At 55.7% G+C, this 24,146-nt stretch overlaps 1 protein-coding gene across 1 annotated transcript; it reads right to left on the bottom strand.

The window, feature by feature from the left end:
* LOC144676872 (V-type proton ATPase catalytic subunit A-like) lies at positions 1-23,546 on the bottom strand. Its single transcript, XM_078537187.1, has 10 exons — positions 23,467-23,546; positions 18,528-18,632; positions 17,167-17,295; positions 16,611-16,825; positions 8,379-8,516; positions 8,138-8,289; positions 7,792-7,954; positions 3,629-3,737; positions 2,875-2,997; positions 1-119 (listed from the first exon to the last, which is right to left on the bottom strand). The coding sequence occupies exons 2-10, from the start codon at positions 18,607-18,609 to the stop codon at positions 1-3; spliced, it is 1,230 nt and encodes a 409-aa protein (XP_078393313.1). The 5' UTR covers positions 18,610-18,632; positions 23,467-23,546.
* Between the last annotated feature and the right edge of the window lie 600 nt (positions 23,547-24,146).

Raw genomic sequence — 24,146 nt, 5'->3', positions numbered from 1 at the left:
TCACGCTCCAACAATGCTGACGCTGCCCTCTCTGTCGGGGCTTCCCAGACACTTGACCCGTCCGGCCCTCTCATAGAAAGAGGCCAATCGCGCTCCGAGGTAGGCAGGATAGCCACTGTCTGTGGAGGGAAAGACCAGGTTATCACAGAAATGGCCAACGTGGATGAGGTTATTGCTCATGAGAGTGAAGAGAACGAGGGACATCATTCAGACCCTCTGCTCCGAACCTCCTCCCAACCCCACCTCATCTCACTCCATCTACATATCCTCCTGTCGGCTTCTCTCTCCTTTTTCTATGGATTCCCCTTAAACTGTGCACAGTGCTCCAAGTGTGGTCTAACCGAGGGATACGGAGACCGGAACTGTGCACAGCGCTCCAAGTGTGGTCTAACTGAGGGATACGGAGATCAGAACTGAGCACAGCGCTCCAAGTGTGGTCTAACCGAGGGATACGGAGACCGGAACTGTGCACAGTGCTCCAAGTGTGGTCTAACCGAGGGATACGGAGACCAGAACTGTGCGCAGTACTCCAAGTGTGGTCTAACCGAGGGATACGGAGACCAGAACTGTGCACAGTGCTCCGAGTGTGGTCTAACCGAGGGATACGGAGACCAGAACTGTGCACAGTGCTCCGAGTGTGGTCTAACCGAGGGATACGGAGACCAGAACTGTGTACGGTGCTCCGAGTGTGGTCTAACCGAGGGATACGGAGACCAGAACTGTGCACAGTGTTCCGAGTGTGGTCTAACCGAGGGATACGGAGACCGGAACTGTGCACGGTGCTCCGAGTGTGGTCTAACCGAGGGATACGGAGACCAGAACTGTGCTCTGGGATTAGTTGAAGGTCAAAGTGTGACTGGGATGACGGTCCGGGATCGGGTTGAGAGTTAGTTTAAGTGAGTATTATTTGCTCTTGTGGGTTTTAGGAATGGATTTCTGCTTTCCTGTTTAAGATTGATTTGTATTTCTGTCGCTGTGTGTGTAGGAATCTCAAATTGTTTTCGTTTCACTTTAAAAGGTGCTTACGTTCTTAATGGCCTTTTTATGACAGTTGCAGCTAAGGCGAACAAACAAGTGTAGAAGAATTGGGCGATTGTCTTGCGACAGGTCTGGTGGGAGCCTGGGCCCCTCCCACAGACGCACACAGAAGGAACTCGAAACTGCAGTTTTGTTTTGGAAGCTGTTGGAGTTCAGTTGGTTTTGAAAGTAGCTGCCAGGAGAGCCTGGAGCAAAAGAGCAAGTCCCAAACTAAAGAAAACACCCCGAAATCCAGAGGAGTGGACCAGGGGAAAGTCCCAGGCAGATCTTCTCGTCAAAGGAAGGACAGGAACCTGGAAAAGGTCCTGTTTAAGTGTAGTTAGGAGTGAGGGGCAAGAGGGATAGGCTCCAAGCTTCAGATTTAAAGGGACAAAAGCTGCAGAAAGCAGGTTTAAAGCGTGAACCGCTTGCAAGAGGCGAGAAGGTCCAAAGAGTCAACTGAAGGTCTGAAACCCTTTGCTATGGGCTGAGTCAGTGAGAGAGTGTGCGGAAGACAGATTAAATGTGTGTGGTGACCCAGGGAAGAGGAATGTCAGAAGGAGAGTGCGAAACCCTGAAGGTGAACCCTTGCGGAAGGCGTATGGGAGAAAGCTAGGGTTTGGGAGCAGATTCCAAAGCGTGTTCTTGGAGAGTGGAGATTGGAAACCCTCATGCGAAAGATGCAGTTCAGTGAGACCAGTTGGTTTGTGGCGGTCCAAGTGTCTATGGAGAGTTGAGGAGAGATCCATAACATCTGACTGAAGTGGTATCTGTCACCTGGTTTCAGAGTGTGGTACGTCTGGCCAAGGGACGCCTATTGGTTTACATGGACTGCGTACTTACTGTGGACGTTAAAGTATAAGATAGCTTTTATATCTTGTGTTACCCTTACAAACCTGTATGTATCTGTAAAGGTATAGGTGTGGGTGAAGGAGTGTAGTGTAATATAGTTTATCTTTCCTTGTTTAATAAATGTTTTATGCTTTTGCTAAAACTTCATCGGCTGACTCCTGTGACTCTGCTCAGTAGCCGCTCTCCACGTATCTAAGCAAACAAATAGAAGTGAGGATCTATCAAGGCCTAACAGCGTCGGCGGAGTGAAAATTAAAACAGAGTTAACGTTTCGAGTCCGTAGGACTCTTCTCCAGAGCTAAAGAGAAGTGAAACATGTGGTGAAATTGAGACTGTTTTAGGGGGTGAAGCTGGGTGGAAGACCAGCGATGGGTGGAGGCGATGGGGAGATTGACAAAGATGCCATGAACCAAAGGTCAAAGGGGGTGTTGATGGTGGTGATACTGGATAAAAGAGGTGCTGATGGTGACATTATGGGTAGAAAGCAGAATGTGATAATGACTGGACAGTATGAAAGCGGAGCCTTGCCCTTGTCCAGCTGTTATCACATTCTGCTTTCTGACCATCAGCACCTCCTTTAGCCCTTACCACCACCATTAACACCCCCCCCTTTGACCTTTGGTCCATGACATCTTTGTCAATATCTCCTTTGCCCCCCACCTATCACTGGCCCTCTACCCAGCTTCACCTGCCCCCAACCCTCCCTTCAACAGTATCAATGTCACCGCACCTCGACCTCCCTTCAGCTCTGAAGAAGAGTCATAGGGAATGGACACGTTGACTCTCTCTCTCTTCACGGACGCTGTCAGACCTGCCCAGTTCCTTCCAGCATTTCCTGTTTTGCGTTTCAGGGTTTCCCGGCACCCGGCAGTATTTTGCTTTTATCCGATAGGGGGGCCTATCGAGCTGGGTTGTGCCCTGGGATCGGGTTTGCCCCGGGGGGAAGGGGTGGGGGGTGGGTGGTAACCACAGCTGCGGGGTCAGGACAAGGCGGCCATCACTCACCGGCGGGCATCTCCGCCAGACGGCCGGAGATCTCTCGGAGGGCCTCCGCCCAGCGGGACGTGGAGTCGGCCATCATGCTGACGTCGTATCCCATGTCTCTGAAATACTCGGAGAGCGTGATCCCTGTGGGGTGGGGGTGGGGGGGAGAGAGAGATAGAGAGAGAGCAGAGGGAGTTAAACCAGCGTCCCCAAGTACGCCAGGGAGGCCCTGTGAACAGGGACTTGGTTGGGAGGTCAGAGGGTGAGGCCTGAAGGAGGTCAGGGGGCAAGGCGGGCGAAGGCCAGAAGGGGCCCATTGGGATGAGGTCGGAGGGCGAGGTCGGCCAAGTTCGGGTCTGGAGGTGGGAGGAGGGTCAGAGGGCGAGGTGGAGTAGGGTCAGCGGGTGGGGGACTGCGAGGGTTCAGGGGGTGAGGTGGGTGAAGGTCAGAGGTCGAGGTGGGAGAAGGTCAGAGGTCGAGGTGGGAGAAGGTCAGAGGGCGAGGTGGGAGAAGGTCAGAGGGCGAGGTGGGAGAAGGTCAGAGGGCGAGGTGGGAGAAGGTCAGAGGGCGAGGTGGGAGAAGGTCGGAGGGCGAGGTGTGGGAGAGGTTCAGGCGTCAAGTGGTGAGATGGTCAGAGGCTGAGGTGTGAAAGGGTCAGAGGGCAAGAGGATGAAGTTCAGAGGGCGAGGCGGATGAAGGTCAGAGGTTGTGGGGTATAAAGGTCAGAGGCGGGGGTATGGTCAGAGGTCAGCGTGTGGGGCAGGTGGACACTCACCGGTGTAGATGGACGCCTCACGAGCTGCCACGGGCATGTTGGAGGTGTTGGCGACGAGGGCCGTTCTCTTCATGATGCTCTCCATTTTCCCATCGACCTCCATCGTCAGCTGCGGAGAATGTAGCGTTACCATAGAAACAGGGGCTCGCTCCCCCAGGGGCCCGGGGACCCGGAAAGACAGGACTGTCCACATACCCAAACTTCAAACCTTTCCACCCTTCACTGCACCCCCTGAACCCCAGACTCTCTCTCACACTCCCCCCGAACCCCAGACTCTCTCTCACACCCTCCCCCCGAACCCCAGACTCTCTCTCACACTCCCCCCGAACTCCAGACTCTCTCTCACACCCTCCCCCCGAACCCCAGACTCTCTCTCACACTCCCCCCCGAACCCCAGACTCTCTCTCACACTCCCCCTGAACCCCAGACTCTCTCTCACACCCTCCCCCCGAACCCCAGACTCTCTCTCATACTCCCCCCGAACTCCAGACTCTCTCACACCCTCCCCCCGAACCCCAGACTCTCTCACACCCTCCCCCCGAACCCCAGACTCTCTCACACCCTCCCCCCGAACCCCAGACTCTCTCTCACACTCCCCCCGAACCCCAGACTCTCTCTCACACCCTCCCCCCGAACCCCAGACTCTCTCTCACACTCCCCCCGAACTCCAGACTCTCTCTCACACCCTCCCCCCGAACCCCAGACTCTCTCTCACACTCCCCCCGAACCCCAGACTCTCTCACACCCTCCCCCCGAACCCCAGACTCTCTCACACCCTCCCCCCGTACCCGAAACTCTCTCTCAAACTCCCCCCGAACCCCAAACTCTCTCACACCCTCCCCCCGAACCCCAGACTCTCTCTCAAACTCCCCCCGAACCCCAGACTCTCTCTCACACTCCGAACTCCAGACTCTCTCTCACACTCCCCCCGAACCCCAGACTCTCTCTCAAACTCCCCCCGAACCCCAGACTCTCTCTCAAACTCCCCCCGAACCCCAGACTCTCTCTCAAACTCCGAACCCCAGACTCTCTCTCAGACTCCCCCTGAACCCCAGACTCTCTCTCAAACTCCCCCCGAACCCCAGACTCTCTCTCAAACTCCGAACTCCAGACTCTCTCTCAAACTCCCCCCGAACCCCAGACTCTCTCTCAAACTCCGAACTCCAGATTCTCTCTCAGACTCCCCCTGATCCCCAGACTCTCTCACACCCTCCCCCTGAACCCCAGACTCTCTCACACCCTCCCCCTGAACCCCAGACTCTCTCACACCCTCCCCCTGAACCCCAGACCCTCTCACACCCTCCCCCTGAACCCCAGACTCTCTCACACCCTCCCCCTGAACCCCAGACGCTCTCACACCCTCCTCCAGAACCCCAGACTCTCTCACACCCTCCCCCTGAACCCCAGACTCTCTCACACCCTCCCCCTGAACCCCAGACTCTCTCACACCCTCCCCCTGAACCCCAGACTCTCTCACACCCTCCTCCAGAACCCCAGACTCTCTCACACCCTCCCCCTGAACCCCAGACTCTCTCACACCCTCCCCCTGAACCCCAGACTCTCTCACACCCTTCCCTGATCCCCAAACTCTCTCACACCCTCCCCCTGAACCCCAGACTCTCTCACACCATCCCCCTGAACCCCAGACTCTCTCACACCCTCCCCCTGAACCCCAGACTCTCTCACAGTCTCCACCTGAAGCCCAGATTCTCTCACACCCTCCCCCTGAACCCCAGGCTCTCTCACACCCTCCCCCTGAACCCCAAACTCTCTCACATCCTCCCCCTGAACCCCAGACCCGCTCACACCCTCCCCCTGAACCCCAGACTCTCGCACAGTCTCCCCCTGAACCCCAGACTCTCTCACAACTTCCCCCTGAACCCCAGACTCTCTCACAGTCTCCACCTGAACCCCAGACTCCCTCACACCATCCCCCTGAACCCCAGACTCTCTCACACCCTCCCCCCGAACCCCAGACCCGCTCACACCCTCCCCCTGAACCCCAGACTCCCTCACACCCTCCCCCCGAACCCCAGACTCTCTCACAACTTCCCCCTGAACCCCAGACTCTCTCACACCCTCCCCCTGAACCCCAGACTCTCTCACACCATCCCCCTGAACCCCAGACTCTCTCTCAGACTCCCCCTGAACCCCAGACTCTCTCTCAGACTCCCCCTGAACCCCAGACTCTCTCACACCCTCCCCCTGAACCCCAGACTCTCTCACACCCTCCCCCTGAACCCCAGACTCTCTCACACCCTCCCCCTGAACCCCAGACTCTCTCACACCCTCCCCCCGAACCCCAGACTCTCTCACACCCTCCCCCTGAACCCCAGACTATCTCACACCCTCCCCCTGAACCCCAGACTCTCTCACACCCTCCCCCTGAACCCCAGACTCTCTCACACCCTCCCCCTGAACCCCAGACTCCCTCACACCCTCCCCCCGAACCCCAGACTCTCTCACACCCTCCCCCTGAACCCCAGACTCTCTCACACCCTCCCCCGAACCACAGACTCTCTCACACCCTCACCCCGAACCCCAGACTCTCTCACACCCTCCCCCTGAACCCCAGACTCTCTCACACCCTCCCCTGAACCCCAGACTCTCTCACACCCTCCCGCTGAACCCCAGACTCCCTCACACTCTCGTCCTGAACCGCAGACTCTCTCACAGCCTCCCCCTGAACCCCAGACTCTCTCACACCCTCCCCCTGAACCCCAGACTCTCTCACACCCTCCCCCCGAACCCCAGACTCTCTCACACCCTCCCCCTGAACCCCAGACTATCTCACACCCTCCCCCTGAACCCCAGACTCTCTCACACCCTCCCCCTGAACCCCAGACTCTCTCACACCCTCCCCCTGAACCCCAGACTCCCTCACACCCTCCCCCCGAACCCCAGACTCTCTCACACCCTCCCCCTGAACCCCAGACTCTCTCACACCCTCCCCCGAACCACAGACTCTCTCACACCCTCACCCCGAACCCCAGACTCTCTCACACCCTCCCCCTGAACCCCAGACTCTCTCACACCCTCCCCTGAACCCCAGACTCTCTCACACCCTCCTGCTGAACCCCAGACTCTCTCACACCCTCCCGCTGAACCCCAGACTCCCTCACACTCTCGTCCTGAACCGCAGACTCTCTCACAGCCTCCCCCTGAACCCCAGACTCTCTCACACCCTCCCCTGAACCCCAGACTCTCTCACACCCTCCCGCTGAACCCCAGACTCTCTCACACCCTCCCGCTGAACCCCAGACTCCCTCACACTCTCGTCCTGAACCGCAGACTCTCTCACAGCCTCCCCCTGAACCCCAGACTCTCTCACACCCTCCCCCTGAACCCCAGCCTCTCTCACACCCTCCCCCTGACCCCCAGACTCTCTCACACCCTCCCCCTGAACCCCAAACTCTCTCACACCCTCCCCCTGAACCCCAGACTCCCTCACAGCCTCCCGCTGAACCCCAGACTCTCTCACACCCTCCCCCTGAACCCCAGACTCTCTCACACCGTCCCCCTGAACCCCAGACTCTCTCACACCCTCCCGCTGAACCCCAGACTCGCTCACACCCTCCCCCTCAACCCCAGACTCCCTCACACCCTCCCCCTGAACCCCAGACTCTCTCACACCCTCCCCCTGAACCCCAGACTCTCTCACACCCTCCCCCTGAACCCCAGACTCTCTCACACCCTCCCCCTGATCCCCAGACTCTCTCACACCCTCCCGCTGAACCCCAGACTCCCTCACACCCTCCCCCTGAACCCCAGACTCTCTCACACCCTCCCCCTGAACCCCAGACTCCCTCACACCCTCCCCCTGAACCCCAGACTCTCTCACACCCTCGCCCCGAACCCCAGACTCCCTCACACCCTCCCCCTGAACCCCAGACTCTCTCACACCCTCCCCCTGAACCGCAGACTCTCTCACAGCCTCCCCCTGAACCCCAGACTCTCTCACACCCTCCCCCCGAACCCCAGACTCTCTCACACCCTCCCCCTGAACCCCAGACTCCCTCACACCCTCCCCCTGAACCCCAGACTCTCTCACACCCTCGCCCCGAACCCCAGACTCCCTCACACCCTCCCCCTGAACCCCAGACTCTCTCACACCCTCCCCCTGAACCCCAGACTCTCTCACACCCTCCCGCCTGCCTCATTACCTCCGGGAAGTCCCTCAGCACCTCTGCCATTTCGTTGCCTCGCTCTCCGCAGCCCACGTAGACAATGACATCGCTGTTGGAGAATTTGGACAGCGACTGGGAGATGACGGTTTTCCCACAGCCAAACGCCCCGGGAATTGCTGTCGTTCCTCCCAGAACACACCTGGATCACGGGCGGGAAGAGGCGAGAGGGTGACTGGTTAGTAAATCGTACATCTCTGAGAGACAGAGAGAGAGAGACAGAGAGAGAGACAGATAGAGAGACAGAGACAGAGGGACAGAGACAGAGAGAGACAGAGACAGAGAGAGAGAGAGACAGAGAGAGAGAGACGGACGGAGAACTCACGGGAAAAGGGCATCTAAGACTCGCTGGCCGGTCAGCAGCGGGTGATTGGAGGGCAGTTTTTCGGACACTGGACGGATCTGTCTCACGGGCCATATTTGGACCATGGTCAGCTGCTCCTTTACTCCCTCAAAGTCCAGCTCTAACAAGACGTCCTATTGGGAGGAGAGAGCGAGAGAGAGAATGGTCAGCAGGTCAGTCACACACAGCCCTCTCACCACCCAGCGACCGCAGTTATACTCACAGTCACGTCGTAGTGCCCGGGCGGTGCGATGAAGGTCACTGTCCCCCTGATCTTGGGGGGCACCAGGATCTTGTGTTTGATCAGGGAGTTCTCAAAGACCGAGGCGTAAACATCCCCTCCGGTAACGTGACTCCCGACCTGAGAGAGGACAGGATCGGCCAGTCAATGCAGGGACATGTTACACCTCTCCCTCCGAACCTCTCACACTCACTCCATCTCTCCCTCTGACTCTCTCACACTCTCTCCATCTCTCCCTCCGACTCTCTCACACTCACTCCATCTCTCCCTCCGAGTCTCTCACACTCTCTCCATCTCTCCCTCCGACTCTCTCACACTCTCTCCATCTCTCCCTCCGACTCTCTCACACTCTCTCCATCTCTCCCTCCGACTCTCTCACACTCTCTCCATCTCTCCCTCCGACTCTCTCACACTCTCTCCATCTCTCCCTCCGACTCTCTCACACTCTCTCCATCTCTCCCTCCGACTCTCTCACACTCTCTCCACCCCTCCCTCCGACTCTCTCACACTCACTCCATCTCTCCCTCCGACTCTCTCACACTCTCTCCATCTCTCCCTCCGACTCTCTCACACTCTCTCCATCTCTCCCTCCGAGTCTCTCACACTCACTCCATCTCTCCCTCCGACTCTCTCACACTCTCTCCATCTCTCCCTCCGAGTCTCTCACACTCACTCCATCTCTCCCTCCGACTCTCTCACACTCTCTCCATCACTCCCTCCGACTCTCTCACACTCACTCCATCTCTCCCTCCGACTCTCTCACACTCTCTCCATCTCTCCCTCCGACTCTCTCACACTCACTCCATCTCTCCCTCCGACTCTCTCACACTCTCTCCACCCCTCCCTCCCACTCTCTCACACTCTCTCCACCCCTCCCTCCCACTCTCTCACACTCTCTCCATCTCTCCCTCCGAGTCTCTCACACTCAGTCCATCTCTCCCTCCCACTCTCTCACACTCACTCCATCACTCCCTCCGACTCTCTCACACTCTCTCCATCTCTCCCTCCGACTCTATCACACTCACTCCATCTCTCCCTCCGAACCTCTCACACTCTCTCCATCTCTCCCTCCCACTCTCTCACACTCACTCCATCACTCCCTCCGACTCTCTCACACTCTCTCCATCTCTCCCTCCCACTCTCTCACACTCACTCCATCACTCCCTCCGAACCTCTCACACTCTCTCCATCTCTCCCTCCCACTCTCTCACACTCACTCCATCTCTCCTTCCGACTCTCTCACACTCACTCCATCTCTCCCTCCGACTCTCTCACACTCACTCCATCACTCCCTCCGAACCTCTCACACTCTCTCCATCTCTCCCTCCGACTCTCTCACACTCATTCCATCTCTCCCTCCGACTCTCACACTCACTCCATCTCTCCCTGCGACTCTCTCACACTCACTCCATCTCTCCCTCCGACTCTCTCACACTCACTCCATCACTCATTCCGACTCTCTCACACTCACTCCATCTCTCCCTCCGACTCTCTCACACTCCCTCCATCACTCCCTCCGACTCTCTCACACTCACTCTATCTCTCCCTCCGACACTCACACTCACTCCGCCTCTCCCTCCGACTCTCTCACACTCACTCCGCCTCTCCCACCCACTCTCTCACACTCACTCCATCTCTCCCTCCCACTCTCTCACACTCACTCCATCTCTCCCTCCCACTCTCTCACACTCACTCCATCTCTCCCTCCCACACTCTCACACTCACTCCATCATTCCCTCCGACTCTCTGACACTCCCTCCATATCTCCCTCCCACTCTCTCACACTCTCTCCATCTCTCCCTCCGACTCTCTCACACTCACTCCATCACTCCCTCCCACTCTCTCAAACTCTCTCCGCCTCTCCCTGCGACTCTCTCACACTCTCTCCATCTCTCCCTCCGACTCTCTCACACTCACTCCATCTCTCCCTGCGACTCTCTCACACTCACTCCATCTCTCCCTCCCACTCTCTCACACTCTCTCCATCACTCATTCCGACTCTCTCACACTCACTCCATCTCTCCCTGCGACTCTCTCACACTCACTCCATCTCTCCCTCCGACTCTCTCACACTCACTCCATCACTCATTCCGACTCTCACACACACTCCATCTCTCCCTCCGACTCTCTCACACTCACTACATCTCTCCCTCCGACTCTCTCACACTCACTCCATCTCTCCCTCCGACTCTCTCACACTCACTCCATCTCTCCCTCCGACTCTCTCACACTCACTCCATCTCTCCCTCCGACTCTCACACTCACTCCATCTCTCCCTGCGACTCTCTCACACTCACTCCATCTCTCCCTCCGACTCTCTCACACTCACTCCATCACTCCCTCCGACTCTCTCACACTCACTCTATCTCTCCCTCCGACACTCACACTCACTCCGCCTCTCCCTCCGACTCTCTCACACTCACTCCGCCTCTCCCACCCACTCTCTCACACTCACTCCATCTCTCCCTCCCACTCTCTCACACTCACTCCATCTCTCCCTCCCACTCTCTCACACTCACTCCATCTCTCCCTCCCACACTCTCACACTCACTCCATCATTCCCTCCGACTCTCTGACACTCCCTCCATATCTCCCTCCCACTCTCTCACACTCTCTCCATCTCTCCCTCCGACTCTCTCACACTCACTCCATCACTCCCTCCCACTCTCTCAAACTCTCTCCGCCTCTCCCTGCGACTCTCTCACACTCTCTCCATCTCTCCCTCCGACTCTCTCAAACTCACTCCATCTCTCCCTGCGACTCTCTCACACTCACTCCATCTCTCCCTCCCACTCTCTCACACTCTCTCCATCACTCATTCCGACTCTCTCACACTCACTCCATCTCTCCCTGCGACTCTCTCACACTCACTCCATCTCTCCCTCCGACTCTCTCACACTCACTCCATCACTCATTCCGACTCTCACACACACTCCATCTCTCCCTCCGACTCTCTCACACTCACTACATCTCTCCCTCCGACTCTCTCACACTCACTCCATCTCTCCCTCCGACTCTCTCACACTCATTCCATCTCTCCCTCCGACTCTCTCACACTCACTCCATCTCTCCCTCCGACACTCACACTCACTCCGCCTCTCCCTCCGACTCTCTCACACTCTCTCCACCCCTCCCTCCGACTCTCTCACACTCACTCCATCTCTCCCTCCGACTCTCTCACACTCTCTCCATCTCTCCCTCCGACTCTCTCACACTCTCTCCATCTCTCCCTCCGAGTCTCTCACACTCACTCCATCTCTCCCTCCGACTCTCTCACACTCTCTCCATCTCTCCCTCCGAGTCTCTCACACTCACTCCATCTCTCCCTCCGACTCTCTCACACTCTCTCCATCACTCCCTCCGACTCTCTCACACTCACTCCATCTCTCCCTCCGACTCTCTCACACTCTCTCCATCTCTCCCTCCGACTCTCTCACACTCACTCCATCTCTCCCTCCGACTCTCTCACACTCTCTCCACCCCTCCCTCCCACTCTCTCACACTCTCTCCACCCCTCCCTCCCACTCTCTCACACTCTCTCCATCTCTCCCTCCGAGTCTCTCACACTCAGTCCATCTCTCCCTCCCACTCTCTCACACTCACTCCATCACTCCCTCCGACTCTCTCACACTCTCTCCATCTCTCCCTCCGACTCTATCACACTCACTCCATCTCTCCCTCCGAACCTCTCACACTCTCTCCATCTCTCCCTCCCACTCTCTCACACTCACTCCATCACTCCCTCCGACTCTCTCACACTCTCTCCATCTCTCCCTCCCACTCTCTCACACTCACTCCATCACTCCCTCCGAACCTCTCACACTCTCTCCATCTCTCCCTCCCACTCTCTCACACTCACTCCATCTCTCCTTCCGACTCTCTCACACTCACTCCATCTCTCCCTCCGACTCTCTCACACTCACTCCATCACTCCCTCCGAACCTCTCACACTCTCTCCATCTCTCCCTCCGACTCTCTCACACTCATTCCATCTCTCCCTCCGACTCTCACACTCACTCCATCTCTCCCTGCGACTCTCTCACACTCACTCCATCTCTCCCTCCGACTCTCTCACACTCACTCCATCACTCATTCCGACTCTCTCACACTCACTCCATCTCTCCCTCCGACTCTCTCACACTCACTCCATCACTCCCTCCGACTCTCTCACACTCACTCTATCTCTCCCTCCGACACTCACACTCACTCCGCCTCTCCCTCCGACTCTCTCACACTCACTCCGCCTCTCCCACCCACTCTCTCACACTCACTCCATCTCTCCCTCCCACTCTCTCACACTCACTCCATCTCTCCCTCCCACTCTCTCACACTCACTCCATCTCTCCCTCCCACACTCTCACACTCACTCCATCATTCCCTCCGACTCTCTGACACTCCCTCCATATCTCCCTCCCACTCTCTCACACTCTCTCCATCTCTCCCTCCGACTCTCTCACACTCACTCCATCACTCCCTCCCACTCTCTCAAACTCTCTCCGCCTCTCCCTGCGACTCTCTCACACTCTCTCCATCTCTCCCTCCGACTCTCTCACACTCACTCCATCTCTCCCTGCGACTCTCTCACACTCACTCCATCTCTCCCTCCCACTCTCTCACACTCTCTCCATCACTCATTCCGACTCTCTCACACTCACTCCATCTCTCCCTGTGACTCTCTCACACTCACTCCATCTCTCCCTCCGACTCTCTCACACTCACTCCATCACTCATTCCGACTCTCACACACACTCCATCTCTCCCTCCGACTCTCTCACACTCACTACATCTCTCCCTCCGACTCTCTCACACTCACTCCATCTCTCCCTCCGACTCTCTCACACTCACTCCATCTCTCCCTCCGACTCTCTCACACTCACTCCATCTCTCCCTCCGACACTCACACTCACTCCGCCTCTCCCTCCGACTCTCTCACACTCACTCCGCCTCTCCCTCCCACTCTCTCACACTCACTCCATCTCTCCCTCCCACTCTCTCACACTCACTCCATCTCTCCCTCCCACTCTCTCACACTCACTCCATCTCTCCCTCCCACACTCTCACACTCACTCCATCATTCCCTCCGACTCTCTGACACTCCCTCCATATCTCCCTCCCACTCTCTCACACTCACTCCATCACTCCCTCCCACTCTCTCAAACTCTCTCCGCCTCTCCCTGCGACTCTCTCACACTCTCTCCATCTCTCCCTCCGACTCTCTCACACTCACTCCATCTCTCCCTCCGACTCTCTCACACTCTCTCCATCACTCATTCCGACTCTCTCACACTCACTCCATCTCTCCCTGCGACTCTCTCACACTCACTCCATCTCTCCCTCCGACTCTCTCACACTCACTCCATCACTCATTCCGACTCTCACACTCACTCCATCTCTCCCTCCGACTCTCTCACACTCACTACATCTCTCCCTCCGACTCTCTCACACTCACTCCATCTCTCCCTCCGACTCTTTCACACTCACTCCATCTCTCCCTCCGACTCTCTCACACTCACTCCATCACACCCTCCGACTCTCTCACACTCACTCCATCTCTCCCTCCGACTCTCTCACACTCACTCCATCTCTCCCTCCGACTCTCTCACACTCTCTCCATCTCTCCCTCCCACGCTCTCACACTCACTCCATCTCTCCCTCCGACTCTCTCACACCCACTCCATCTCTCCCTCCGACTCTCTCACACTCTCTCCATCTCTCCCTCCGACTCTCTCACACTCTCTCCATCTCTCCCTCCCACTCTTTCACATCCACTCCATCTCTCCATCTGAGTCTGTCCCACTCACTCAATCTCTTCGTTTGACTGTCACACTCTCTCCATCTCTCCCTCCGACTCTTTCACACTCTCTCCATCTCTCCCTCCGACTATCTCACACTCTTGTCTCTCCATCTGAGTCTATCCCACTCACTTCGTCTCTCCTTCCAAACGTGTCCCTCTCACTCCATCTCTCCATTTGACTGTCACATGCTCTCCATCTCTCCCTCCGACACTCTCACACTCTCTCCATCTCTCCACCTGAGACTGTTCCTCCCACTCCATCTCTCCGTTTGGCTGTCACACTCACTCCATCTCTCCGTTTGGCTGTCACACTCACTCCATCTCTCCATTTGGCTGTCACACTCACTCCATCTCTCCCTCTGACTCTCTCACATTCTCTCCATTTCTCCCTCCAAATCTGTCACACTCCCAAAATCTCTCCCTCTGACCCTTTCACAAACTCTCCATCTCTCCCTTCAACTGTTTTCCAGTCTCTCCATCTCTCCCTCTGGCTCTTTCACACTCTCTCCATCTCTTTCATCCCTTTGCCTGTCACTGTCTCTCTCTCTCTCTCTCTCCCTATCCCCATTTCCCTCTCTCTCTCGTTGCTCTCCCCACTTCCTCTCGTTCCCTCCCTCCTGCTCGTCCCCTTTACCTTTTCTCCCCTTGTCTTCCCCTTTCTCTCCCTCCCTCTCTCCCTTTTCCTCTCTCCCTTTCTCTCTCCGCCTCCCTCTCCACCTCCCTCTTCTATTGCTCACCACCATCACTCTCTCTCCCTCTTCCTCTAACCCACCCTCTCCTCCTTTCCCTCCCTCCCTTCCTCCCTCTCTCCCGCTCCCCTCTCTCTGCCCCCCCCTTCACTCTCTCCCCATTCTCTCCCCCTCTTTCTCTCTCCACTCCCTGCCTCTCTACCTCTATCTCTCGCCGTCCGTCTCCATCCCTCTCTCTCTCTCTCCCTCCCCCTTCCTCCATTTTTCTCCCTCTCCCCCTCACTCCCCCACAGTTGCTCTTTGTCCCTCCCCCTCCCTTTCTCCCCCTCGCTTTCCCTCTCCCTCCATTATTCTATCACTTTTGCTCCCCCTCTCCACCTCTCCCATCAGCTCTCTCCCACTCTCTCCCTCTCTCCCCTTCGATCCCTTCACCTCTCTCTCTCTCTCTCTCTCTCCCCCTCTTCCATTTCTCTCTCTCCCTCTCTCCCCTTCGATCCCTTCACCTCTCTCTCTCTCTCCCCCTCTTCCATTTCTCTCTCTCTCTCTCTCTCCCCCTCTTCCATTTCTCTCTCTCTCTCTCTCTCTCTCCCCCTCTTCCATTTCTCTCTCTCTCTCTCTCTCCCCCTCTTCCATTTCTCTCTCTCTCTCTCCCCCTCTTCCATTTCTCTCTCTCTCTCTCTCCCCCTCTTCCATTTCTCTCTCTCTCTCTCCCCCTCTTCCATTTCTCTCTCTCTCTCTCTCCCCCTCTTCCATTTCTCTCTCTCTCTCTCTCTCTCCCCCTCTTCCATTTCTCTCTCTCTCTCTCTCTCTCTCCCCCTCCTGCACTCTCTTTCCAATCTCTCCCTCTCATCCTTTCAATCCGTCCATTTCTCCCTCTCCTCCCTCTCTCTCCATCTCTCTCCCTCCATTTTTTTCTCCCTCTCCCCCTCTCTCCCTGTGTTTCTCTCTCTCTCTCTCTCTCTCTCTCCCCCTCTTCCATTTCTCTCTCTCTCCCTCTCTCTCCCCCTCTGTATCTCTTCCTCCGCTCCTCCCCCCCTCTCCCCCCTCTCTTTCCCTCCCTCCATTTCTCACTTTCCCTCCCCCATGCCTCCCCCCCTCTCTCTACCCCTCCCTCCTTCTCTACCGCCTCTCACCCCTTCGATCCCTCCATTTCTCTCTCTCTCCCCCTCTCCCCATCCCTCCATCTCTCCCCAACCCCTCACGTTCCACTTTGATCCATCCGTTTCACTCACTCGCTCCTTCTCCCTCCGTCTCTCCCCCGCTCTCTCTCTCCTCTTTGATCCCCCCCCTCTTTTTAACTCTCTCTCTTTCTCTCTCTCCCCCTCTCCCCATCCCTCCATCTCTCCCCAACCCCTCACGTTCCACTTTGATCCATCCGTTTCACTCACTCGCTCCTTCTCCCTCCGTCTCTCCCCCGCTCTCTCTCCTCTTTGATCCCTCCCTCTTTTTAACTCTCTCTCTTTCTCTCTCTCTCCCTGTCCCCATCCCTCCATCTCACCCCCGCTCTCTCTCTCCTCTTTGATCCCTCCGTTTCTCTCTTTCTCCCTTTCTCCCCATCCCTACATCTCTCCCCAACCCCTCACGTTCCACTTTGAGCCCTCTGTTTCTCTCTCTCTCTCCCCTTCCCTCCGTCTCTCCCCCGCTCTCTCTCTCCTCTTCGATCCCTCCCTTTATTTATCTCCCTCTCTCTCCCTCCGCCCCACTCCCCTCCCCTCCCCTCCCTCTCCTTACCCTGATGTGAGGCTCCGGGGTGAACTCCCACTTGGCGTGGGTGGGCAGTGGGGTGACATTGACCCCCCTGGGGATGTAGATGCTCTGGGTCAGCTGCCAGATGTCGAAGAGGGGCCTCTGGATCCCGTCGAAGATGGAGCCCATGATGCCGGGTCCCAGCTCCACCGAGAGGGGCTTCTCGGTCCGCAGGACAGGGTCGCCGACCGACACCCCAGCTACAGGCCGGCTCAGGATGTCAACGGGGGCCAGAGGCCGACAGGCTGGGAACCGGGCCTACCCCGACAGGGCCGAGAACCCCCACCCCGTAACCCGGGGCAACGCGCCAGCAAACCCACCCCCGTAACCCGTAACTAGGGGCAACGCGCCAGTAAACCCACCCCCGTAACCTGGGGCAACGCGCCAGCAAACCCGCCGTAACCCAGGGCAACGCGCCAGTAAACCCACCCCCGTAACCTGGGGCAACGCGCCAGCAAACCCACCCCCCCGTAACCCGGGACAACGCGCCAACAAACCCACCCCACACCTCCGGCCCGAGGGGGGCACCAGGAAAGGATACAGGTCTCCTCGTAGACTTGGACTGTCGCCATCTCCCCTTCCAGTCGGATAATCTCGCCGACCAGCTCACTGTGCCCGACCCTCACCAACTCATACATGGCAGCACCGGACATGTTCGAGGCCAAGACCACTGGAGAAAGAGAGACAGAGAGAGAGAGGAGGAGGATAAAAATGACTGGTGTCTCTCAGTCCCTCTCTCTCAGGGAGATATCTGTACGCTGACTGGTGTCTCTCAGTCCCTCTCTCTCAGGGAGATATCTGTACACTGACTGGTGTCTCTCAGTCCCTCTCTCTCAGGGAGATATCTGTACATTGACTGGTGTCTCTCAGTCCCTCTCTCTCAGGGAGATATCTGTACACTGACTGGTGTCTCTCAGTCCCTCTCTCTCAGGGAGATATCTGTACATTGACTGGTGTCTCTCAGTCCCTCTCTCTCAGGGAGATATCTGTACACTGACTGGTGTCTCTCAGTCTCCTCTCTCTCAGGGAGATATCTGTACACTGACTGGTGTCTCTCAGTCCCTTTCTCTCAGGGAGATATCTGTACACTGACTGGTGTCTCTCAGTCCCTCTCTCTCAGGGAGATATCTGTACACTGACTGGTGTCTCTCAGTCCCTTTCTCTCAGGGAGATATCTGTACACTGACTGGTGTCTCTCAGTCCGTCTCTCTCTCAGGGAGATATCTGTACACTGACTGGTGTCTCTCAGTCCCTCTCTCTCAGGGAGATATCTGTACACTGACTGGTGTCTCTCAGTCCCTCTCTCTCAGGGAGATATCTGTACACTGACTGGTGTCTCTCAGTCCCTTTCTCTCAGGGAGATATCTGTACACTGACTGGTGTCTCTCAGTCCCTCTCTCTCAGGGAGATATCTGTACACTGACTGGTGTCTCTCAGTCCCTTTCTCTCAGGGAGATATCTGTACACTGACTGGTGTCTCTCAGTCCCTTTCTCTCAGGGAGATATCTGTACACTGACTGGTGTCTCTCACTCCCCTCTCTCTCGGGGAGATATCTGTACACTGACTGGTGTCTCTCAGTCCCCTCTCTCTCAGGGAGATATCTGTACACTGACTGGTGTCTCTCAGTCCCTCTCTCTCAGGGAGATATCTGTACACTGACTGGTGTCTCTCAGTCCCTCTCTCTCTCTCAGGGAGATATCTGTACACTGACTGGTGTCTCTCAGTCCCTCTCTCTCTCTCAGGGAGATATCTGTACACTGACTGGTGTCTCTCAGTCCCTCTCTCACAGGGAGATATCTGTACACTGACTGGTGTCTCTCAGTCCCTCTCTCTCTCTCAGGGAGATATCTGTACACTGACTGGTGTCTCTCAGTCCCTCTCCCTCTTATAGTGCCTCTCACCTGGGCCCGAGACTCCGTGGACATATCCAAACATGCTCTCTCGTTCTTCGTTGCAAACCTTTGGAAGTTTGTCGAAGTCCATCCTTGCGTTAGGTCTCAGCGACTCTGCTGTGTGAGAGGAGAGAGGAAATGCAGTGTCTAGGGGAGAGCTGGAGCTGTGACCTCAAAACTGGAGCCCTAGCAGTGGACTGAGGGGGGCAATGAGAAACCCTATTCGGCACAGTCAGCCACAGGAGGATCTCATTCGGCCCCTCCAACCTGCTCACCCAATCCATAAGTTCATGTCTGATCTTCAATCTGGACTGGCTGTGAGCTGGCCAATCAGGAGCTCGGGTTCAGCTGGTTATGGGGCTGGGTGATTCTGAGATTGTCCGAGGCAGCAAGAGTAAGGTTCACTCACCACCTACTCTGCTCAGTGACCTACACTGACTCCCATTCAGCCCCTACAACCCTCCCAATCTCTGTAACCTCCTCCAGCCCCTACAACCCTCCCTATCTCTGTAACCTCCTCCAGCCCCTAAAGCCCTTCCTATCTCTGTAACCTCCTCCAGCCCCTAGAGCCCTCCCTATCTCTGTAACCTCCTCCAGACCCTACAACCCTCCCTATCTCTGTAACCTCCTCCAACCCTACAACCCTCTCTATCTCTGTAACCTCCTCCACCCCGTACAACACTCCCCATCACTGTAACCTCCTCTAACCCCTACAACCCTCCCTATCTCTGTAACCTCCTCCAGCCCCTACACCCCTCCCTATCTCTGTAACCTCCTCCAACCGCTAAAAGCCTCCCTATCTCTGTAACCTCCTTCAGCCCCTACAACCCTCCCTATCTCTGTAACCTCCTCCAGCCCCTACGACCCTCCCTATCTCTGTAAACTCGACCAGCCCCTACGACCCTCCCAATCTCTGAAACCTCCTCCAGCCCCTACAACCCTCCCTATCTCTGTAACCTCCTTCAGCCCCTACAACCCTCCCTATCTCTGTAACCTCCTCCAGCCCCTACGACCCTCCCTATCTCTGTAACCTCGTCCAGCCGCTACACCCCTCCCTATCTCTGTAACCTCCTCCAGCCCCTACAACCCTCCCTATCTCTGTAACCTCCTCCAGCCACTAGGATCCTCCCTATCTCTGTAACCTCCTCCAGCCGCTACACCCCTCCCTATCTCTGTAACCTCCTCCAGCCCCTACAACCCTCCCTATCTCCGTAATCTCCTCCAGCCCCTACAATCCTCCCTATCTCTGTAACCTCCTCCAGCCCCTACAACCCTCCCTATCTCTGTAACCTCTTCCAGCCCCTACAACCCTCCCTATCTCTGTAACCTCTTCCAGCCTCTACAACCCTCCCTATCTCTGTAACCTCCTCCAGCCCCTACAAGCCTTTTAGTCACCTCTTCCTAACCTCAAAATATGCTTTCTGACAGCTCTCCTGTGAAAGGTATTCAATGCTATATTAACTTGAAGTTGTCATATGAAGGGATGATGTTGTATTGAAGAGGATATAGAGATTTGAAGGACACAGGGATGTAATCAGAGATACTATCACAAGTTTACATAATATTCAGCAACTTATCTTAATGCAAATGGAAACAGAGTCAAGGGCAAAAAACTTTATTTGGAAAGTCCCTTACTCCACAGTCCATGTACACTCTCCCCTATCATAATCTCTAAACCCCCATTCAATCTCCTCCCACAGTCCATGTACAGTCTCCCCTATCACAGTCTCTACACCCCATTCAATCCCCTCCCACAGTCCATGTACACTCTCCCCTATCACAGTCTCTACACCCCATTCACTCTCCACCCACAGTCCATGTACACTCTCCCCTATCACAGTCTCTACACCCCATTCAATCCCCTCCCACAGTCCATGTACACTCTCCCCTATCATAATCCCTATACCCCCATTCAATCTCCTCCCACATCCATGTACACTCTCCCCATCACAGTCTCTACACCACCATTCAATCTCCTCCCACAGTCCATGTACAGTCTCCCCTATCACAGTCTCTACACCCCATTCAATCCCCTCCCACAGTCCATGTACACTCTCCCCTATCACAGTCTCTACACCCCATTCACTCTCCACCCACAGTCCATGTACACTCTCCCCTATCACAGTCTCTTCACCCCATTCAATCTCCTCCCACAGTCCATGTACACTCTCCCCTATGACAGTCTCTACACCCCATTCAATCTCCTCCCACAGTCCATGTACACTCTCCCCTATCACAGTTTCTACACCCTATTCAATCCCCTCCCACAGTCCATGTACACTCTCCCCTATCATAATCCCTATACCCCCATTCAATCTCCTCCCACAGTCCATGTACACTCTCCCCTATCACAGTCTCTACACCCCATTCAATCTCCTCCCACAGTCCATGTACACTCTCCCCTATCACAGTTTCTACACCCTATTCAATCCCCTCCCCCAGTCCATGTACACTCTCCCCTATCACAGTCTCTTCACCCCATTCAATCCCCTCCCACAGTCCATGTACACTCTCCCCTATCACAGTTTCTACACCCCCATTCAATCTCCTCCCACAGTCCATGTACACTCTTCCCTATCACAGCCCCTATACCCCCATTCAATCTCCTCCATGAGTCCATGTACACTCTCCCCTATCACAGTCTCTACACCCCATTCAATATCCTCCCACAGTCCATGTACACTCTCCCCTGTCACAGCCTCTACACCCCATTCAATCTCCTCCCACAGTCCATGTACACTCTCCCCTATCACAGTCACTTACCCCATTCAATCCCCTCCCACAGTCCATGTACACTCTCTCCTATCAAAGTTTCTGCACCACATTCAATATCCTCCCACAGTCCATGTACACTCTCCCCTATCACAGTCTCTACACCCCATTCGCTCTCCTCCCACAGTCCATGTACACTCTCCCCTATCACAGTCTCTACACCCCATTCAATCCCCTCCCACAGTTCATGTACACTCTCCCCCATCACAGTCTCTACACCCCATTCACTCTCCACCCACAGTCCATGTACACTCTCCCCTATCACAGTCTCTACATCCCATTCAATCTCCACCCACAGTCCATGTACACTCTCCCCTATCACAGTCTGTACACCCCCATTCACTCTCCTCCCACAGTCCATGTACACTCTCCCCTATCACAGTCTCTACATCCCATTCAATCTCCTCCCACAGTCCATGTACACTCTCCCCTATCACAGTCTCTACATCCCATTCAATCTCCACCCACAGTCTATGTACACTCTCCCCTATCACAGTCTCTACACCCCATTCACTCTCCTCCCACAGTCCATGTACACTCTCCCCTATCACAGTCTCTACACCCCCATTCAATCTCCTCCCACAATCCATGTACACTCTCCCCTATCACAGTCTCTACACCCCATTCAATCCCCTCCCACAGTCCATGTACACTCTCCCCCATCACAGTCTCTACACCCCATTCAATCTCCTCCCACAGTCCATGTACACTCTCCCCTATCACAGTCTCTACACCCATTCAATCTCCTCCCTTAGTCCATGTACACTCTCCCCTATCGCAGTCTCTACACCCCATTCAAATCTCCTCCCACAGTCCATGTACACTCTCCCCTATCACAGTCTGTACACCCCATTCAATCCCCTCCCACAGTCCATGTACACTCTCCCCTATCGCAGTCTCTACACCCCATTCAATCTTCTCCCACAGTCCATGTACACTCTCCCCTATCGCAGTCTCTACACCCCCATTCAATCTCCTCCCACAGTCCATGTACACTCTCCCCTATCACAGCCCCTAAACCCCCATTCAATCCCCTCCCACAGTCCATGTACACTCTCCCCTATCACAGTCTCTACACTCCATTCAATCCCCACCCAAAGTCCATGTACACACTCCCCTATCACAGTCTCTACACCCCATTCAATCTCCTCCCACAGTCCATGTACACTCTCCCCTATCACAGTCTCTACACCCCCAATCAATCTCCTCCCACAGTCCATGTACACTCTCCCCTATCACAGTCTCTACACCCCATTCAATCCCCTCCCACAGTCCATGTACACTCTCCCCTATCACAGTCTCTACACCCATTCAATCTCCTCCCTTAGTCCATGTACACTCTCCCCTATCGCAGTCTCCACACCCCATTCAAATCTCCTCCCACAGTCCATGTACACTCTCCCCTATCACAGTCTGTACACCCCATTCAATCCCCTCCCACAGTCCATGTACACTCTCCCCTATCGCAGTCTCTACACCCTATTCAATCTCCTCCCACAGTCCATGTACACTCTCCCCTATCGCAGTCTCTACACCCCCATTCAATCTCCTCCCACAGTCCATGTACACTCTCCCCTATCACAGTCTCTACACCCCATTCAATCTCCACCCACAGTCCATGTACACTCTCCCCTATCACAGTCTGTACACCCCATTCAATCCCCTCCCACAGTCCATGTACACTCTCCCCTATCACAGTCTCTACACCCCATTCAATCTCCATCCACAGTCCATGTACACTCTCCCCTATCACAGTCTCTACACGACCATTCAATCCCCTCCCACAGTCCATGTACACTCTCCCCTATCACAGTCTGTACACCCCATTCAATCTCCACCCACAGGTCCATGTACATCCTCCCCTATCACAGCCCCTAAACCCCCATTCAATACCCTCCCACAGTCCATGTACACTCTCCCCTATCACAGTCTCTACACCCCATTCAATCTCCTCCCACAGTCCATGTACACTCTCCCCTAATGTGGATGGTAGCGAGCGAGATATAGGGAGAGAATGATTAGGAGGGAAGTGTTCGGTGGAGAGGGAAGATTGGACTGGCGGCTGAGTGCGAGTAGTCACAAACAGAGATTCGGCAATGTCTGCAGATCAATAGCCCCAGAGCCCAGCTGGAGGTGAAACAAACCCAACAACCTAAGGATTAAAGCGATCACTTACCAACGTGAATCAGAACTGATGGAGTCTTTAACCAGCTCACACCCTCTCTCGCTCTCTCTCTCTCTCCCTCTCTCCCTGTCTCCCTCTCTCTCTCCCTCTCTCACTGTCTCTCTCTCTCCCTCTCTCTCTCTGTCTCCCTCTCTCTCTCCCTCTCTGTCTCTCTCTCTCCCTCTCTCTCTCTGTCTCCCTCTCTCTCTCCCTCTCTCCCTTTCTCCCTCTCTCTCCCTCTCTCACTGTCTCGCTCTCTCCCTCTCTCTCTCTGTCTCCCTCTCTCTCTCCCTCTCTCCCTCCCTCTCTCCCTGTCTCCCTCTCTCTCCCTCTCTCCCTGTCTCCCTCTCTCTCTCCCCTGTCTCCCTCTCTCTCCCTCTCTCACTGTCCCCCTCTCTCTTTCCCTTTCTCCCTCTCTCTCTCCCTCTCTCACTGTCTCTGTCTCCCTCTCTCCCTGTCTCCCTCTCTCTCACTGACTCCCTCTCTCTCTCCCTGTCTCCCTCTCTCTTCTCCCTCTCTCCCTGTCTCCCTCTCTCTCTCCCTGTCTCCCTCTCTCTCTCTCCCTCTCTCCCTGTCTCCCTCTCTCTCTCCCTCTCTCTGTCTCCCTCTCTCCCTTGTTTCACTTTCTCTCTCTCTAACTTTGTCTCTGATTCCTCCCCTGTCTCTCCCTCTCTGTCTCTATTTCTCTCTCT

Source organism: Cetorhinus maximus, unplaced genomic scaffold (assembly GCF_964194155.1).
Source record: "Cetorhinus maximus unplaced genomic scaffold, sCetMax3.hap1.1 HAP1_SCAFFOLD_2037, whole genome shotgun sequence".
Classification (NCBI taxonomy): domain Eukaryota; kingdom Metazoa; phylum Chordata; class Chondrichthyes; order Lamniformes; family Cetorhinidae; genus Cetorhinus; species Cetorhinus maximus.
The sequence above is the reverse complement of the archived record's forward strand: the minus strand, read 5'-3'. Positions and strand labels throughout refer to the sequence as shown.

Bases quoted from the DNA above. Each gene is read 5' to 3' on its own strand.
- LOC144676872 (XM_078537187.1), bottom strand. From the start codon at position 18,609: ATGGACTTCGACAAACTTCCAAAGGTTTGCAACGAAGAACGAGAGAGC. The intron at 17,296-18,527 runs GTGAGAGGCACT...CTCTTTCTCCAG, and splicing joins CCACGGAGTCTCGGGCCCAG to TGGTCTTGGCCTCGAACATG. The intron at 120-2,874 runs GTGAGTGATGGC...TTCCCTCCACAG, and splicing joins TCTGGCGGAGATGCCCGCCG to ACAGTGGCTATCCTGCCTAC.